At 38.8% G+C, this 12,327-nt stretch overlaps 2 protein-coding genes and 8 non-coding genes across 13 annotated transcripts in view; 9 read left to right on the top strand and 1 right to left on the bottom strand.

Annotated features, from left to right (window-relative positions):
• Window positions 1–219: 219 nt before the first annotated feature.
• On the top strand, window positions 220–12,149 carry TAF1D (TATA-box binding protein associated factor, RNA polymerase I subunit D). 4 transcript variants are annotated; one of them, XR_011145209.1, is made up of 14 exons: window positions 220–308; window positions 1,670–1,812; window positions 2,367–2,751; window positions 3,746–3,921; window positions 6,127–6,184; window positions 6,436–6,609; window positions 7,331–7,387; window positions 9,047–9,098; window positions 9,311–9,332; window positions 10,005–10,039; window positions 10,643–10,689; window positions 10,984–11,043; window positions 11,432–11,468; window positions 11,702–12,146. XR_011145209.1 is itself a non-coding variant. In XM_068978912.1 (6 exons), the coding sequence occupies exons 2-6, from the start codon at window positions 1,754–1,756 to the stop codon at window positions 6,577–6,579; spliced, it is 822 nt and encodes a 273-aa protein (XP_068835013.1). In that variant the 5' UTR covers window positions 220–308; window positions 1,670–1,753; the 3' UTR covers window positions 6,580–7,322. The 4 variants fall into 4 exon arrangements, 1 of the variants encoding a protein (XP_068835013.1); XR_011145207.1 differs by having other exon boundaries at window positions 9,311–9,346; XR_011145208.1 differs by having other exon boundaries at window positions 9,311–10,039; window positions 10,984–11,047; window positions 11,702–12,149.
• On the top strand, window positions 7,059–7,186 carry LOC138084914 (small nucleolar RNA SNORA40). The gene has a single exon (XR_011145313.1). It is a non-coding gene; the product is annotated as a small nucleolar RNA SNORA40 (small nucleolar RNA).
• LOC138084901 (small nucleolar RNA SNORA18) lies at window positions 8,869–8,999 on the top strand. Its single transcript, XR_011145302.1, has one exon. It is a non-coding gene; the product is annotated as a small nucleolar RNA SNORA18 (small nucleolar RNA).
• Window positions 9,144–9,214, top strand: LOC138084931 (small nucleolar RNA SNORD5). Its single transcript, XR_011145326.1, has one exon. It is a non-coding gene; the product is annotated as a small nucleolar RNA SNORD5 (small nucleolar RNA).
• LOC138084888 (small nucleolar RNA SNORA8) lies at window positions 9,789–9,925 on the top strand. Its single transcript, XR_011145291.1, has one exon. It is a non-coding gene; the product is annotated as a small nucleolar RNA SNORA8 (small nucleolar RNA).
• On the top strand, window positions 10,402–10,535 carry LOC138084890 (small nucleolar RNA SNORA1). The gene has a single exon (XR_011145293.1). It is a non-coding gene; the product is annotated as a small nucleolar RNA SNORA1 (small nucleolar RNA).
• LOC138084887 (small nucleolar RNA Z40) lies at window positions 10,775–10,847 on the top strand. Its single transcript, XR_011145290.1, has one exon. It is a non-coding gene; the product is annotated as a small nucleolar RNA Z40 (small nucleolar RNA).
• On the top strand, window positions 11,074–11,195 carry LOC138084899 (small nucleolar RNA SNORA32). Its single transcript, XR_011145300.1, has one exon. It is a non-coding gene; the product is annotated as a small nucleolar RNA SNORA32 (small nucleolar RNA).
• Window positions 11,500–11,626, top strand: LOC138084889 (small nucleolar RNA SNORA25). Its single transcript, XR_011145292.1, has one exon. It is a non-coding gene; the product is annotated as a small nucleolar RNA SNORA25 (small nucleolar RNA).
• Window positions 11,716–12,327, bottom strand: part of CEP295 (centrosomal protein 295) — a 44,121-nt gene continuing 43,509 nt past the window's right edge. The window contains exons 27-29 of the mRNA XM_068978911.1: window positions 12,131–12,289; window positions 11,973–12,025; window positions 11,716–11,882 (exon numbers count right to left, since the gene is read on the bottom strand). Coding sequence (XP_068835012.1) covers window positions 11,844–11,882; window positions 11,973–12,025; window positions 12,131–12,289 — 251 coding nt within the window. The 3' untranslated portion in view covers window positions 11,716–11,843. The remainder of the gene's footprint in view (window positions 11,883–11,972; window positions 12,026–12,130; window positions 12,290–12,327) is intronic.

Here is a 12,327-nt window from a genome sequence, read left to right as displayed (position 1 = left end):
CTGCTCTGACCTCACTCAACTCCGCCTCTGTAGGGTTAGGGCGTCCAAATCCGCCCACTGGAATCGGACCTCCCCTCGCGGGAATAAACATGGCGCCCGCGTCACGCCACCTCCCAGCTCTCCCGTTCATCCCGGAGCCCAGTTGTTATCGCGAGACTTCCGCCCCACTATTAGCTTGGGCGCGCGGCGCGCCCAGCCTTTCCTCCCGCGCGGCGGCGGCGGCGGCGGTTGTCTGCAGTCTTTCTTTCGAAGTGCTATGGTCGGGTAGGTTGCTGTCCGCAGCAGAGGCCCGTGCCGAGCCGGCGCAGGTTGGTATACGCCATCTGTCTCTGGTGGAAAGGAAAGGACCGAAGGTCCCCCTCGGTCGGAAAGGACACTGGCGTCCGGGACTTGGGGTCGGCGGAGGGGTCGCCTTGTGGTTTTTCCCGGGCCCTGTGGGGCGGGGCGGGGTTGGGGTCCAGCCTCGGGGGTCGAGCCCTGATGGCGGAGGCACGCGGTGGTTGTGGACTGCGGGCCTAGGGCTGTGCTGCGACCGTGGCCCGAGCGTGGCCCGTGAAGTGGATGTTAAAATGGAGCATGAAACAATGCTTATTCTCTAAATGGCGGCTGAGTGCGAGGTAGCCGTTGCTGATGCCATCCTCGCTCGACGTAGGTGCCTCCTGGAGACGCTTGCCCCAGGATCGCGCAAGGGCGAGTTGTTCGCGGCCGCGTGGTCCGGTCAGCAGAGTACTTCCACAGGATTGCTTTCCAAATTCCGGAAAAGATTTGTGTTAGCTTTAGTTTTGATAATACCCATCGCTGCAATTGGATCCACTTAAGCATCTGCCTACAAAGCCGGAGACCCGGATTCAATCCCTGGGTTGGGAAGATCTGGAGAAGGGAATGGCAACCCACTCCAGTATTTTTGCCTGGAAAATCCCATGGACGGAGGAGCCTGGGAGGCTACAGTCGTAAAGAGTCAGACACTACTGAGCGACTTCACTTCATGACTTAGATTTTGCAAAGCTTGAGATCTTTGTGACCTATTGTCTTCCTGTATTTGAAATATGTCGCTCTTAAAACGCTAAAAACGAACAGTGGGAGAATGATGGCATCCTCTCTAAGGGAGGTTGAGAAGTAAAAGACATTATTATCCTTTAAAAAATTTTGCCCAAAACACTGTATCCATGGAAATGAAAAAAAGACAACGGGCATTATCTGCAAGCCTTTTATTGAGAATTTGGAGAATTTAGAACTTTTAATACCCTAATAGTAAATCCCAGACCAGGAGTTTGGATTGAGGTAGTAAGACCTAATGATTATTTTCCCTGCTATACTGGGCCACACATAGTAGTTAACTTCTGTTGAACACTGATACTCTTCATTGTACATTACTATGGCTAAGGGTTAAAGTTACATTTTTTCCTGTTGGGAAAGTTCCTTTATACTGTTGGAAATTACCTACTCTTCTGGAATCTTACTCCATTGGACAGATGAAGGAGGCAAAACTGAAACAACCCGTGAATCAAATCTCTAGATTTTAGAATTGATCTGAATTTACGGTTACTACCAGAAAATATTAAAGGCTTTGTCAGTGATATGGCCTTAATTTACATATTATTTACATAACACAGCTACATCAAAATTTGCATTACTCTGATTACTAACTGTTGGCATTAATTTGTTCAAGGAAACTACACCACATTTACCAGATTTTATATGGTCAGAAATCTATTGAAAGCAAAAGATAATTTGAGAGGGACTTGGATCAAGAATGGATTCTCTTAACTATACAACGGCATCTGATTTAGCTGTGGAAACTGAGAATCAAAGGTAAGTGCCTTTAAAAAAAAGATTTTTCCTGGATAAGAGACTGGATGGTAATATTTACTGTATTTGAATTACTGGGAAGGCATAAGAATTGGAACAGAAAAGGAAAACTTGGTTTGGACAGGCCTTTGAAGTTTTTGAACTAAGAAGATGGGTATTAGTTTTGCTTTAAAATCAATTTGTTCTTATTTCACATTAGCAAAGATGCTGGATGAAAGGTATCTAGTCTAAATCATTGATCTCACTGATAAATCACATGAGCATTTCTAGTATATTCATATCAGATACGTCTCTAGTAAGATACTTTTGTTTTATTTAGAGGAGGCTTTGTCCTGTTTCATTTAGGATCTAGCAGTGAACAGGATGCCTTTATGGAACTTACATAAAGGAAGATCACCACGGCAGTGGCATTATGGCCCACTTCAGTTTGTTAGTACTGAGCCCATCTTTTAAGAAATTATTCTAAGCATGTTTTCCTGCTTTGATTTTAAAAACATTACCGGTAATAAACATTCAGTAATTTGAGAGGGTGCGATTAATCTTTCCCTGTTTTCTAGTGACGACTCTTCCTCTGGTAGCAGCTTATTTAAAACTCAGTGTGTTCCTGTCCCACCTAAACGGAGGCAAAGAAACACTATTAGAAAATTCGTTCACATACCCAAAAGTACTCAGGCAACAGAGACATCTAGTGACTCATCTATAGAGCCAAGACCACTGACTTTAAAGGCTATTTTTGAAAGATTCAAAAATAAGAAACATAAACGTAAAAAGAGGAAATACAAGCCAACGGGAAGATCAGTGGGAAGACCAAAAGGAAGGAGAACCACTAGATACTCAAAAATTACTGAGAAACAATTTAAAGACAAAAGACCTGGTTTCCCATTTTTAGAATCAGAAAATGGAAGAAAACCATTACCTTGGAGAAAAATTTTAACCTTTGAGGTGAGTCATTATTTATATATGCTCATACATAGTTTAAATGTGTGAAATGAGTTGTTGGTCACTTTTAGAATTTAGGTAACACCTGGAACATGCAATTTGCAACTTTGATAATACTTCTTTATCCTGACTATACTGCCACTTAAATGCCACCTCCATCCTTCAGTTCAAAGTTGACTTGGGCTTCTGGATGTAATCTTTACTGGTATTTTGGGTGGATATATCTGCATGTAAATCCAAGGACGTTTTTGTACCTTGCTCTTACCCAAACAGGTTTTAAACATCATTCCTAAAACTCAAATAATGTCTAGTTATTTTACTATAACCTAAGTCAAACCCACACCTGACTTTTGTGTTCAGTGGCTTTAGTAGATTTCATTTCTGACAGAATCACCTGACAGATCAGCCAGTTCATAGCAGTAGACTCAAATATTTGAATTTTAAGTGACTACATAATTTGTCGGACACGACTGAGCAACTTCACTTTCACCTTTCACTTTCATACATTGGAGAAGGAAATGGCAACCCACTCCAGTGTTCTTGCCTGGAGAATCCCAGGGACGGGGGCGCCTGGTGGGCTACCGTCTGTGGGGTCGCACAGAGTCGGACACAACTGAAGTGACTTAGCAGCAGCAGCAGAATTTGTAGTCACTTGTTCTAAAATCTGATTTATTGGAAAGGATTAGTAATTAACCTTTTATGTTTAAAAGTGACTAAAACAGACCTTTCAGTTTGCATTAAAAAAAAAATCTTTAGAAGCATCCAAACCATATATAAGATTTGTGCTTGTTTTTCTTGGTGTACCAACTTTGGTAACTCGCTTGGTAGAAAAGTGAATTCTTTTTATAAGCAGTGTTTGTTTGATAGAGGTGATCACCATATGGCAGAGTTAGAGCCTCCTTGTTATTTTAGAACATAAGCATCTATCTGCTAAGCTGTGGCAGAAAAAAATTTTTTTCCAAGTCCGTGACTTACAACAGGATGTTCTGGTATATAGCAAGCAGTGGCAAGAGGATTTTTTAACTACCTTGAAAAACTGAAGTATGAATACTACCTCAAGGAATCCTTGAAACAGATGAATGTTGCTGAAGATTTAGAAAAAGAAGACCTTGATAGTCGAAGATACAGATACTTGGATGATGATGGATCTCTCTCTCCTATTGAAGAGTCAGCGTAAGTTCAGACATTGGAACAACTTTGAACATTAGTATGCTTTTAAATTTTCATGTTGCTCCACATTATACTATCAGTTTGTTTAGATTTTGATTTAATAGTTTTAATGTTTAAAATTCATATTAAATGTTCAGTTTAGTCGCTCAGTCATGTCTGACTCTTTGGGACTCCATGGACTGCAGCATGCCTGGCTTCCCTGTCCGTCACCAGCTCCTGGAGTTGACTCAAACTCATGTCTCTCCAGTCGGTGATGCCATCCAACCATCTCATCCTCTGTTGTCCCATTCTCCTGCCTTTAATCTTTCTCAGCATCAGGGTCTTGTCCAAGGAGTTGGTTCTTTACATCAGGTGGCGAAAGTATTGGAGTTTCAGCTTGAGCATCGGTCCTTCCAAGGAATATTTAGGGCTGATTTCTTTCAGGATTGACTGGTTGGATCTCCTAGCAGTCTAAGGGACTCTCAAGAGTCTTCTCCAACACCACAGTTCAAAAGCGTTTTTCAGTGCTCAGCTTTCTTTATGGTCCAACACTCACATCCATACGTAACTGTTGGAAAAACCATAGCTTTGACTAGACTGACCTTTATTGACAAAGTAACATCTCTGCTTTTTAATATGCTCTCTAGGTTGGTCATGGCTTTTCTTCCAAGGAGTAAGCGTCTTTTCATTTCATGGCTGCAGTCACCATCTGCAGTGATTTTGGAGCCCAAGAGAATAAAAGTCTGTCACTGTTTCCATGTTTCCTCATCTATTTGCCATGAAGTGATGGGACCAGATGCCATGATCTTAGTTTTCTGAATGTTGAGTTTGAAGCCAACTTTTTCACTCTTCTCTTTCACTTTCACCAAGAGGCTCTTTAGTTCTTTTCACTCTCTGCCATAAGGGTGGTGTCATCTGCATATCTGAGGTTATTGATACTTCTCCCGGCCATCTTGATTCCAGCTTGTGTTTCTTCCAGTCCAGTGTTTCTCATGGTGTACTCTGCATAGAAGTTAAATAAGCAGGGTGAAAATATACAGCCTTGACGTACTCCTTTTTCTATTTGGAACCAGTCTGTTGTTCCATGTCCAGTTCTAACTTGCTTGCTGACCTGCATACAGATTTCTCAAGAGGCAGGTCAGGTGGTCTTGTATTCCCATCTCTCTCAGAATTTCCCACAGTTTATTGTGATCCACACAGTCAAAGGCAGAAGTCAATAAAGCAGAAATAGATGTTTTTCTGGAACTCTCTTGAATTTTCCATGATCCAGCGAATGTTGGCAATTTGATCTCTGGTTCCTCTGCCTGTTCTAAAACCAGCTTGAACATCAGGGAGTTCACAGTTCACGTATTGCTGAAGCCTGGCTTGGAGAATTTTGAGCATTACTTTACTAGCATGTGAGATGAGTGCGATTGTGGGGTAGTTTGAGCATTCTTTGGCATTGCCTTTCTTTGGGATTGGAATGAAAACTGACCTTTTCCAGTCCTGTGGCCACTGCTGAGTTTTCCAAATTTGCTGGCATATTGAGTGCAGCACTTTCACAGCATCATCTCTCAGGATTTGAAAGAGCTCAACTGGAATTCCATCACCTCCACTAGCTTTGTTCGTAGTGATGCTTTCTAAGGCCCACTTGACTTCACTTTCCAAGATGTCTGGCTCTAGATTAGTGATCACATCACCATGATTATCTGTCCTGAAGATCTTTTCTGTACAGTTCTTCCGTGTATTCTTGCCACCTCTTAATAGCTTCTGCTTCTGTTAGGTCCATACCATTTCTGTCCTTTATCGAGCCCATCTTTGCATGAAATGTTCCCTTGGTATCTAGTTTTCTTGAAGAGATCTCTAGTCTTTCCCATTCTGTTCTTTTCCTCTATTTCTTTGCATTGATCGCTGAAGAAGGCTTTCTTATCTCTCCTTGCTATTCTTTGGAACTCTGCATTCAGATGCTTCTATCTTTTTCTCCTTTGCTTTTCGCTTATCTTTTCATAGCTATTTATAAGGCCTCCCCAGACAGCCATTTTGCTGTTTTGCATTTCTTTTCCATGGGGATGGTCTTGATCCCTGTCTCCTGTACAATGTCACAAACCTCATTCCATGTTACTTAATAAGTATTCATACTTAAATATATTTAATAGTGATGATCAACTGGTATTCCTGGTTCAGTTGTATGTCATAACAGTATGCTATGAATTTATTGTCAACTGAGTGATGATGTTTTTAATATGACAGAGCAGAGGAGGAGACTGCAGCAAACCCTGAACATGATGAATGTGATATTAAGTTGGTGGTAAGTGACATATTCCATTTCATTTTGGGAGGGCAGGAGTTGACAAAGGGAGATTTTTATCGTGTAGATAACTGAGAACATCAATTAGCAGTACTGTGTCAGTAGTATTGTAAGTTTTAATGTGTTTTATTGTTACTAGGATATCAAATTTAAAAAAATCCAAATGTAATTTTCAGGTTAAGTAACCTAGTTATATGTAAATACTAGTGCAGTGAAATTGGTCATATGTTTTACGAATATTTCTCATGCAGGAGAATAGTTATTTCATAATAAGCTCTGAATTTCCAAAGAAGAAGAATGTATATTTGGATCAAGAGGAATATACTGAAGAAACTGCTTTGCTTAAAAAGAGAGTATCAAAATCTAAACACTGGACAGAGGACAAAATGGCCTGAAGAGAGAGAGGATTATAAATACCAGACAAGGTAAACAGAATAAAAGCGAAGATAAAAGTGTCTATATATTGCCAGCCTTGGAAAAAAACAACCCTGTAAGAAAATAAAGAATACTTAAACAGATTTGTGAAACTCTTGAAGTAATAAGAAAAATTATGTAGAAAAAATTGAAGCTGTTACTGCAGAGATTGACTTGACAAATAATAAAAGTCCCTACTGTTTTTGCCTATGATTGTTTATTTCTAGGTAAGAGAACTTAAAGGTACCATTTGAGCACTGAATCAAAGAGCAGATTGTAATCTTGAAAAGTTTGCATAAACAAGTTTTTTTTTCACCTTAGGGGACCTGCAACTTCCTGTTTTTGTTCTACTTAGACGAGTTTAGTGTGAAATGCTGAGTACTATAATAATTTTCCCTTCCTAATTACCTGTATTTCAAATATCATTTTCATCACCACTGTATATAATGTATTTTACAGTAGCACTTGTGTTTGGTTTTGTTTAATTTGTGGACAAAGACTTAACAAACAAGTGCGAAAGTAAATCCTCTTTTGCAACCCACAACTCATTGTTCAGTATGAGTTTTGATACAGATAAGAAGGAACATGATCCATAAAATGGGTGTGTATTGATGAGCATAAAGATTGCTTCCAGGGCTGTAAAGTTAAACAAGCTTCTGAATTACCAGCTGTATTGATCCTAGTACTCAGTTTTCATGTTGACATAAAACAAAGATGGGCTTCTTTTTTTAGGCTTTTATCTTCGGAATACAGTGTCTGGATTTTGCAAAGATATGTCTAATGCTTTAGGTGAGTTTGGTTCAGATTTGTGTAAATGTGATAACATTGTCAGAAGTTCTCCAGAGGTTTAATTTTTGAAAGGCATTTTTGCCAACTTTAAATTTCTATTCATCATGTAATTTCAGACAATGAATCTCAGAATTGGCACGTTTTATAGTGACATTGTGCCAGGATTTGCTTTCAGGAAAGGGTCCCAGAACTATAAGCTATCAGAATCTTGGATATTCCCTCTTCAAGCATATGAATTTTTAATCTCCTAACACCTCCTATACAATTTATTTTAAAAATTTTATTGAAGTATAGCTGATTTACAATGCTAATTTCTACTGTACAGCAAAGTGACTCAGTTATGTAATTTTCCTTTTATGATCTATCACAGAATATTAATTCCCTGTGCTATATAGTAAGCCCTTGTTTATCTTATGAATTTGTATCTGCTAATCCAACGTTCCCAGTCCATGGCTCCCCCACACCCCCACCTCCTGTCCAACCACAAGTTCTTATCTGTTTGTTTCATAGATGTGTTCATTTGTGTGGTAGTTAAGATCCCACATATAAGTGATACCTATTTCAGACTTAGCTTGCTTTGTATATTGCTGGGTCCATCCATGTTGCTACAAATGTCACCATTTTCATACACCCCTCCCACACATCTTTTCATCTCAGTTCAGTTCATCTCTCAGTGGACATTTATGTTGGTTCCGTATCTTGGAATAGTGCTGTAGTGAACACAGGTGCAGGTATCCTTTCCAACCATGTTTTTCTTGGCATGGGATTGCTCCTCGTATGGTAGCTCTACTGTAGTGGCAGTACCAATCTGCATTCCCACCAACAATGTAAGAGAAGGTTCCTTTTTTTCTCCAACACCCTGTCCGGCATTTATTTGTAGACTCTTAAATGATGGCCATTCTCACCAATGTGAGATGGTACTTGATTATAGTTTTGATTTGCATTTCTGTAATAGTGATGTTGAGCAGAACCCACACCCCCTGCAGCAGAAGTGCTGAGTCTTAGCCAGTAAATCACCAGGGAAGTCCCACTATTTTTTAAGGGATGCATATACTAAAATGAAGTAGAAAATTTAATAGTGTAATGCTAGAAATGACTATACAGGAAACATAATTTCATAAATCTGAATGATATACAAATGCCAAATTTGTCCTCGTGATCCCCAAATGGTCAGAACATCAGGCATATTAACATTTTTCTGTATTTTCATAATTGTTATCAATGAGAAAATATTTTACATTTTAGTTCTCAATTTAAAGCCAAAAATTCATTTAAACAGTTTTGTAGTAATCTGGGCACTGCATAGGTTAAACACATCGTAGTAATGAGGTTCTTAATAATCAAGCTTAAATTTACGTATGTATTATGTTTTGGTTCAGCTGTAATAACTACTTGGTACTTTGTACTATCTTTCCTAAGCATTGATTTAAAAATACATGTCATGTGATTAATTCATAGTATGATAATTAAACTGATTAACAGTTGAGGTCTATCCCGATGGGGCTTTTTCTATAAACCTACGTCGTTGGAAACGCCTCACAGAGTAACTCTGTAGTTTCCTTTACTCATAGAACTACCTGTTAGATCTGTGGGAAAGAACTACAAGACATAGCTGCCAATTAAACTATGAAAAACCTAACATTTTTTTTTTAATCTTAGGTATTGGCACATCCCATTGATCTCTGTCAAGTTTTAGGGTGTGATAACTTGGGTAAGTTTTAGTTAGTGACTAATTTGGAGTGGGGTTACCATTCCGGTTCAGATGATGAATTTAATGTTCAACTGCTGAATGATACAGATATGAACTAAAACTCAATTCTGATAGAGCTGAGTATAACAAAACATTTAAATAAGCATATATTTTAGGTTTTTGTTTTTTAATCATGAGTAATTAACCCATAGTCTTTTATTTGGTATCTGCAGGAATTAATATGATTTGAACTTGGTAAGTTTCTAGAGGTAAGTAGAGTATTTAATTTCTATTCAAGTAGGATTCAGAAGTTCTGACGACAATGAAATTTTGAGTATGGCATTCCATTACTGTTGTGACTGCTAGTTGTTTAGGTGTAAAACAGAATTAGCAAGATTTTGGCCAAAAATTTGCTGTAATATTTGTACTTACAGAATTGGAAAAAAAAATGAAGACACAGCATGTGTAGGGCATGGAAATGCCCTAGTCCCTTGCATACTTTGTTAAACTAACACGTAAATATCAAGTATGATTGGATAGTTTCCTATGTGAAAGTTTTATAGGTAAGAGTTAATGTAGTTGTCTTGCTGTAATGACAAATAGGAGAAAATTATTTCACATGTTACAAAAATTTTACAGGTGTGTGAAAGTAAATTTCTCAGATAGTATCATTACAGAATGAGGTTGGGGTGGTTCCAGTTCAGTCATAATTGCACTGCATGGTATCTGCATTCAGCAGTTTGTTCCTGCTGGCTGTTCAAAAGACAGTGCGATATAAATTCAGTATCTGGCATCGTTGGTTTTTTTGCTTTGTGCATGTTAGACCTGGTATTTCTACTGATACAGTATCCTTGTAGTTTCTTATGCTGTTCAGTTTGACATAATCTTCAATAGTAACTAATACTTTTTTTTTCCTACGGTTGTCAGAAACTAGACAGATCCCATCTCCTGACCCTAAACAGGTATTTCACTTTTCACTTTGTTGCTTTTAGCAGCTTTCCATACTAATAGCATGCTTAGCAAAGTGGAACTTCTATACAGGTGCTGCTGCTAAGCCACTTCAGTCATGTCTGACTGTGACCCCGTAAATGGCAGCCCACCAGGCTCCCCCTGGCAAGAACACTGGAGTGGGTTGCCATTTCCTTCTCCAATGCATGAAAACGAAAAGTGTGCTCAGTTGTTTCCAACTCTTAGCAACCCCATGGACTTTAGCCTACTGGCCTTCTCCATCCATGGGATTTTCCAGGCAAGAGTATTGGAGCTGTACAGGTGGTGCAGAAGCAGCCTTCTGCACATTCTCTTAGCTTGGGAAACTTACTTACAAAGCCTCATTCTACTGCAAATGGGCACTTGTTCATGGGGTCCATGAAACTGTTAATGTGGCTACATTGAGAACACAGGTTTTGCTTCCATCACTGTAATTTTATTGCAGTGGTGACAATGAGACCTGTAACATTTTTTTTTTTTTGCTAGGCTCATGAGTAAAAATTGGATATAGTATGGCTTTTCAGTATTAGGAAAGATGAAGGAATAAAACCAAAGTACTTGCTATATTTTACTTCTAGGATCCTATAGTAAACTGCTTGAGGAAATTGGATCTGGAAGATTACAAGTAAGATTTTCATTTTCCCCTCCTTGTATTTAATGAAAAAAAGTAGACGTTAAACAGCCTATTAGGGGTTTTACTGTTTTTTCAGTGATGTTATGATGATGGGCAAATTGTTCAACTGCTCTGAATGGGCTGAGTGAAAACAGCCTTTCTGAACATCTGTATTAAACTATATCTTAAAACATGAAAGCTCTAAGATTAAAGTTGCCTGAGAACATTTGTTTTGCAACAAAGTTTAGCTATGAATGAAAGTGGAACTGAATCAGTCTCAGTTATTGTTAAAATCCTTTTCTGTAGGTGGCAAACTTTGAAGTGAACTCCACTGAAGATCTAAGAGGCCCAACTAAAACAACTGTGGCAAGTAATTTGTTTTATGTCAGGTTTTCATGGTCATTACCAAGGCTTTTAGAATGCAGTTTCTCATTTGCTGTGGACATGACCATAAAACAAATCCCAACTAGGTTTTTCTTCCTGCTACTTTGTTAGCATTCAGCCTGTTGGGAACATTTTATTAGCCTTAATTAACAACTTGTGAAGGTCAGCACCATTCTAGTATAAATAGAACACAACCATTTTTCTAATTAGGTTTTATAATACCCAGACATTGCTAGTCTATGCCTAGCATTGAACACAGTCTATGCCTAGATTTCTGGAGTTGTTTTCTAGTTTATTACTGGGGAAGCTGGCTTCAGAACTTTACATGGGCATCTCTGAAAATGAAACCTTTAATATTTCTGTTATACAGGCATCACAGCTGTGGATTGAGCAGAACTTTTTGAAAGGTATGTACACATTAGAGAAAATAATTTTTGTAGGTCATTTCAAAGAGGGCTGATAGGACCAAATCCTGGAGTCCTTAACGCTGTGACCAAAGATTGAATTCTCCATTGGATATAATAGTCACTTGATAGTGCTATGTTTTCCTGATGGAGATACAAGCTACTCATATCCATGACTGGTGATGTGGGAAAGTGTAAATGTCTTCCAAATTTAACCAATATCTACTCTTCTTCAGGGCTATCTTGAAGATGGCAACTATGGAGGAGCTATGGTGACTGGCAGTGCAAAGATGCAGGAAGTGTGAAAATTGTTAAAAATTTATTGACTTAAATAACTTGGCCTATGTTATGAATAAAAAGAAACCTTTGTGCAGAAAGTCAGCATATATTTCTGGCTCGAAGCTTCTCTAATGTTTTCTGTGGAGGAAATAATATCAGTTATTAATATCAGGCTCTGAATGTGCCTTAGACATGAAAAGTTGGGGGTATGTATGGGATGCTGCTTACCTTATGAAATTCTTTTGTCCTTGCTCTGTTTTGGGCATGTGCATCTTGCTTTGCTCTAATCTATAAGAAATTTGTATGGAATTAAAGACAGATACATGTATAGTCACTAAAGTTGCATCTGACTATGCAACCCCATGAGCTGTAGATAAGGGATTTGCCCATGAAGTGGGTTGCCATTCCTTTGTCTATCAAATATATATAAATCCATATACATACCCTAGTGTCCTTTTGTGTGTATGGGGTGGTTGCAGTCTTTATATCTTCAGGGAGAGACACCCTAACTTTACTCATACCCTTTAAGTGACTCACAAAGGAACCTGAGTGGAGAACAAGCCACGGAGTAAAATACATAATG

The sequence above is a fragment of the Capricornis sumatraensis genome, chromosome 8 (genome assembly GCF_032405125.1).
Source record: "Capricornis sumatraensis isolate serow.1 chromosome 8, serow.2, whole genome shotgun sequence".
Taxonomy (NCBI): domain Eukaryota; kingdom Metazoa; phylum Chordata; class Mammalia; order Artiodactyla; family Bovidae; genus Capricornis; species Capricornis sumatraensis.
Note: the sequence above shows the minus strand (reverse complement) of the source record. Positions and strands in the feature narration are given on the sequence as shown.